The sequence below is a fragment of the Zea mays genome, chromosome 2, assembly GCF_902167145.1.
Source record: "Zea mays cultivar B73 chromosome 2, Zm-B73-REFERENCE-NAM-5.0, whole genome shotgun sequence".
In the NCBI taxonomy this organism is placed as follows: domain Eukaryota; kingdom Viridiplantae; phylum Streptophyta; class Magnoliopsida; order Poales; family Poaceae; genus Zea; species Zea mays.
Window position 1 is genome coordinate 151,391,742 of NC_050097.1, and position 5,524 is coordinate 151,397,265.

General features: G+C 42.2%; 1 protein-coding gene across 1 annotated transcript; it reads right to left on the reverse strand.

The window, feature by feature from the left end:
* Nucleotides 1-224: 224 nt before the first annotated feature.
* Nucleotides 225-5,167, reverse strand: LOC100284627 (PP2A regulatory subunit TAP46). The gene is made up of 9 exons (NM_001157522.3): nucleotides 4,821-5,167; nucleotides 4,581-4,703; nucleotides 4,242-4,328; nucleotides 4,021-4,125; nucleotides 3,660-3,821; nucleotides 2,455-2,490; nucleotides 2,267-2,338; nucleotides 1,178-1,455; nucleotides 225-750 (listed from the first exon to the last, which is right to left on the reverse strand). Exons 1-9 carry the CDS (start codon nucleotides 4,971-4,973, stop codon nucleotides 516-518), a joined length of 1,251 nt encoding a protein of 416 aa, NP_001150994.2. The 5' UTR covers nucleotides 4,974-5,167; the 3' UTR covers nucleotides 225-515.
* Between the last annotated feature and the right edge of the window lie 357 nt (nucleotides 5,168-5,524).

Below are 5,524 nucleotides of genomic sequence, written 5' to 3' on the forward strand. Positions count from 1 at the left end.
GCTAGTTTAAAAACCATTAGTTTAGAAACCATTTAGAATGGATTTTCATTTTTTAAGAAAAAATACTTTATTTTTCTTTGGAAAAATAGGAATCCCTTAGAAAATAGAGTTTTCAAACTAGCCAAGTATATTTTTCCAAGAGGTTTCTATTTTTAAAAGAAAAATGAACTAATTTTTTCGTAGTAAAATGAAAATCTTGGAAGAATAGAGTTCCAACCTAGCTTTAAGAAGTAAAAACACCGTTGCTTTACACAGCAGGTACAACCAATTTTTTCCCTTATTAATAAGCCAAACGGCACCAAGCAGCATGACAATTGCAGACAGGCATACGATTTCTTTGGCTCCAGAAAAACGTGTCGTATTAGGGAGGACATATCGCACTTGCACAAACAGGCTACGATACACTCAACATCACTACAGAAAAAACACAGCAACAATGATAAAATTAAACATCCTACCGTCTACATGAGCATCATGTTCCATGTGGAGTATCAATACACAGCGTGTTTCACAAATTAACCACAGGGCGTGAGCTTCTTGTTGCCTGCGCCACGAGGGTTGTCATCCTTCCAGTCGTCCCACGCTCTTGCTTTTTCCTCCTCGGCGTCCTCATCCTCTTGGGCCGAGCTGCTGCCATCCTTGTGCCACGCGGAGGTTGATTCTTTCATCAGCTCAGCGGTCCTTTCTTGCCATTTCTCCATCATTTTCATCTCGCGCAAACCAGCTTCTTCAATGCTCATTGTTGGCATCCTGTGATTCGAGCAAAGACAAACAGGCAAAAGAAAGGGAATCAAATGGCACTCTCATAAGCTCTGGCAATGCTTCATGATCCTCAAGAGCATCAAGAATACAGGGGTAGATAAAGAATATCAGTAGTAATATTATTCGGTCGTTACCGGCAAATCTAAGCATTTTACATCTGACTTGAAACTTGTTGCTGTCTTATGGCTATGCCGATAAGGAAAAAGTTCAAAGTGTCTTTTATTAGGAATTGTAATAACTCAGTAAAAAAAAGGAATTGTGATAACTAGCGCTTATTCCACATTCAGAAATAGCATTATCATTAGCAGAAATGCATACCATAGAAAATGGTAAGCATTGACGTGCTCCAGGGTATAACACGAGGTAAACATCAGTTTTCAGGAATATAGCATTTATTCTAAGGCATGCAGCATACCTGTAGCTAGGCTGAAAAACTTGCGCTGTCATTCTTTCCCTTTCACTGGTTAGACCACCACCAACAATACTTGCAGGTCCAAATATCAGGGGCTGGTGTTTGTGCTCGTGAGCTTGTGAAACGCTTGCTCTACCTTCAATGACATCTTGAGCAAATGTTGCACAAGTGATAGGATCAGCTGGTTTGGAATATGCCACACGGTTGGCAGCATTATGGTGCCATGTTTCGGCCTTCTTCGTTCGTTCATCGAGCATTTCACGAGCAAATGCATTCCCATCCTGACAAAACAGAAATGTTTGCAGCAGAATTTTTTTCTGATTAACAAAAGAAGTCTTCAAATACATGCAGAGTTTACTTGAAACAGTCATGCAAATATAAGAAGCCAAAGCACCGCGAGTGGAAGTATCTGTTTATTGGTAGAAAACTTACTGGATTCTATTTAGTGTTGCTTTTAATTTTTTAAATGTTTAACTATCCACATTTTCTTCATAAATATGCACAAACTATTCAACAACCAGAGTCATCCATTGAAATATTTTATAATTTCTCAGAAAAAACATGGGGTGAATGACTTCCAGTGGTTCTCTGTATCAGTTGCCAATCATAATAAACAAATCTTATTAAGATATGCCAATCACAAGAGAACATATCTTCAGTTAACATTGAACAAACCCTGTGTAGAATTTTGAGGAACACAGCTACTCTTAGACCTTGTTCGGTTATTCTAATTCAATGTGGATTGGAATGGATTTTGACTTACTATGGATTTAAACCGACTCAATACCGCCCAATCCACATGGATGAACGGTGAAACGAACAAGCCCTTACGGGTTAATCTACATGAAACCTACCTAATTATATCACAATAATTTTCTCAAGTTTGGTTCCAAGTTGAAACTTTGTCATTATATAGCTAGCAATACATCTGATCCAAAATGCACAAAGCAGACATTATATGCATTTATCATATTGTGAGACATGATAGCCTGAGACTCCCACATTCTCTGAAGGAAGAAAAAAGTTTTCTGAAAACAGTTGACCTAAGATGCCACTGACAAGAAATTACCAAATCACTGTCATTAGCATTACCTTTGCCTTCCTTTCCTTTACAGCTTGAAGCATTTCTTCTTCCTTCTTTAGCATGTCGAGAAGATCAAATGCCTGTATGAAAATAAAAAAATATATACAATACTGCATCAAATGTTACTATGAATCCAAGCACTACAATTTTTGAAAGAGAATAACTCAAGAATCAGTGTTATATAAAGCAAACTAACCTTGCAGAGAGCCAATGAGATGGTAGCTAACCAAGCCTGCAGCGTAGAAAGAAGAAATCAGAACCAGAGCATATGTTCTGAATAATTAAAAACGAATGCAAGGTAATACAAGTTGGAAGCACACATTGACAAGACATGAAAAGGCACTAACAACGATATTCCAAATAATTATTCAGTCATGAGAAATAAAATAGCATAGAAAGAACACTGGGAGGCTAAAGAATTGAAGAAGTGCCCGCCAGCATGCCCGCTTTGTGATCAGGCTGAGAAAAATATTTAAGACATCCACATCTCATGAGCATTCGCTTGACAGATTTGGACCCTAATTTTACAATAGCTCCATCTGCCCTTTTGCTCAAGGATCCAATATTTCCTTCTCTGGTTGGTGGTGTGGCACCATTAAAGGTGTTCCAAAGGATTTGCGCAAAGGCCTCAATAGTCTGATCATCTTAGTTGCTTGGGGATTATGGAAGCACCGAAATGCTTGTGTTTTTTAAGCTAATATGCCTAGCATAGAGATGCTGCTTCAATCTATGGCCAATGAGAGTAATCTATGGTGTATAGTGGGAGCTTCAGCCTTACATGAGTTCCTTGCTAGGTTGTTGGTCTTGGATCCCTAGGTCTTTGGTCGTTTAAGGCAGCTGGTCGTGTATTCCTAGTTTATTTTCGAGTATGCCGTATTGACTAAACCCCATGTGGGGGTACCTGGAAGGGGGTTTCTTACTTCCCTCCCTTTTGTGTCTTTTTATTCTTCTTAGTGAAATCATGTGCAGCTCTCCTGCGTAGTTCAAGAAAAATAATTGAAGACCTTGCAGATTTTACTGCCATGGGATAAATTTGATGGTAACCGTGTCTGTGTCAGTAACTGACTAAAGAGAACAAAAAATCCATATGGCCTTGGTATGCGCTAAAAGGTGGTTGACAGCCTGCATGTATCTAAGATACCTAGCTAAATGCTGCAAATTGTAAAGCTCCCTACAAGCATAGACTAAATAAATTAAAATACCAACAGAAAATGGAAAAGCTCTATCTTCTAGAATATCACAAGCTCATTTTAATTTGGAAAAAAATCCCTCCCTTCGAGAAAAGAAAGGGCATACTTATGGTATGCGTATATGGATCATTCTAATAATCTAATTTGGAATATGCTGAAATTTAAAAATCTAACATATCATGAAAACAGCTTCCAGATTCGGGATGCTAACCTCTCTTTCTTCCTCCCCATCATTCTCCAGGTCATCTTCCTCTCCAGCTTCAATTGGGGCAGACAAAGCAGCTGCTCTCAATGAGCGTCCACGCCTTTCTTTTCTCTCTCTGATCTCTTGGAGCTTCGTTTCTGCAGCCTTTTGACGTTTGAACCGGGCAACCTTGAAAAATAAACAATAAATAGTGAACTACAGAAAACCGACCCACCTTAAACATCTTACAAGTAAAATCAGCTTGTGCGTCATAGATTCAGCACAACAAGAGAACCATGTCCCATATTACTGTGTTCCAATTACAGAGTAGAAACTGACTGACTGATTAATACCTTGAGAGATTAAATGGGAAGTAATTCAGTCTCACCTTCTGCGCTCTTCTGTTTGTCATAGTATCTGGCTGCTTCTGCCTAGACAATTCTAGCTCATCCTCTGGGATAAGCTCTAGTACTTCACATAGAGCAATGAACTCCTGTGGGGTGAAAAAGGAGGTAACGTGATGACAGAGTACCATGCTAGAGACCCCTCGTTATGAACGAATTAAAAAGCTACACCTAGTGAAACAATGTGACAGGGCAAATTGATAACCTTCAGATGGTCCTGTGACGTCTTAAGAACCGGGATCCGATCCTCCTGTGCTATCTTTTCGGTCATTTCTGCAAGGTAATATGGGACCTACAAATGCAAACAAATATCAGAGGTGTACAGAAGAAAATCAAACATGTGAACCACTGGAACAAGTCTTAAGTTTTCTAGCACTGTTGTGATTTGCAATTGTACTCGCAACTGAATAAAAGTGACCAGGCGTGATTTCCAATTGTCCTGACAACTGAATAAAACTGACCAGGCGTCTAGTACCATCACGACCTGTTTCACGGACTAGTACGGAGAGCAGAGCAGATTGAAGGGGGAGGGGGACGGACATACCAGTAGGTACTTGAGGTTTGCTGTGGAGACGTCCTCCTTGGTCTCGTTGGGGGAGAAGAGGCCGAGCTTGCTGACCATGTCGTCGCAGCGCCGCAGCAGGTCAACCCCCGTGCGGATCCCATCCTGCGCGGCGGAAAAAAAAACCAAGCGCGTAAGCACCGCTCACCCGATCTCAATCTCTGGGTGAGCGGAAGAAGGGCGAGACGACCCCAGTTCCCAGAAGAGAGAGGAGGGAGGCACCTGGTCGAGAGCGGAGCTGGAGGCCAGGGCGTGGAGCCGCGACGCCCTATCGAAGAGGGCCGGGAGGGGGAGGTCGGCGGCGTCGTCCTCCGGCTCCGCGTGGAGGCGCATCTGCGATTGCAACTTGTTCCCGGTCTCCTCCACATCCACCATTCCGACCGGTCGGACGGTTGCCTCGCGGAACCGGAAGCGAGCGAGAGGTCTGCGGCAAAACCCTAGTGGAGCGGGGCAGAGGAGAGGGTCGCGGGAAGGAGAGAGCTCGGGAAGCGTCGTCGCCGGGAGGACGCTGGACGCCTCGGAAGATTTATTAAAAAAATTAATGAAGCTTTGTTAGTTGTTACACTGCGGGTACTGTTCCTTTAAAAAATGTAGAGAACACTCTGGAACGCACGAATTGCAACGTACTCGCATTGCTACATATATGAGGCTAGTTTAGGCTAGGTCTCGATGAAATACTCGTGGCTCGCTAGCTTGCTCGGTTCATGGTTAGCTCGGCTTGGATCGGCTCGTTTGAATTTTTTCACGAGCTGACCTGACATTCTAGCTCGGATCGTTAACGAGCCAGCTCGGTTCGTTAACGAGCCAGCTCGCGAGCTAAACGAGCTACCATATTCTAGCAAAACGAAACTATATGCATATCATTTATAGAATAATTGATGAACATGTGTCACACCCGTTTCCAAAGGGGCAGAGCCGGGTGCATA

Excerpts from the sequence above, each read along its gene's own strand:
- LOC100284627 (NM_001157522.3), bottom strand. The coding sequence starts at position 4,973 with ATGGTGGATGTGGAGGAGACCGGGAACAAGTTGCAATCGCAGATGCGC. Across the intron at positions 2,339-2,454 it reads TCTCATTGGCTCTCTGCAAG|GCATTTGATCTTCTCGACAT; the intron begins GTTAGTTTGCTT and ends ATTTTCATACAG. Across the intron at positions 1,456-2,266 it reads TAAAGGAAAGGAAGGCAAAG|GATGGGAATGCATTTGCTCG; the intron begins GTAATGCTAATG and ends CTGTTTTGTCAG.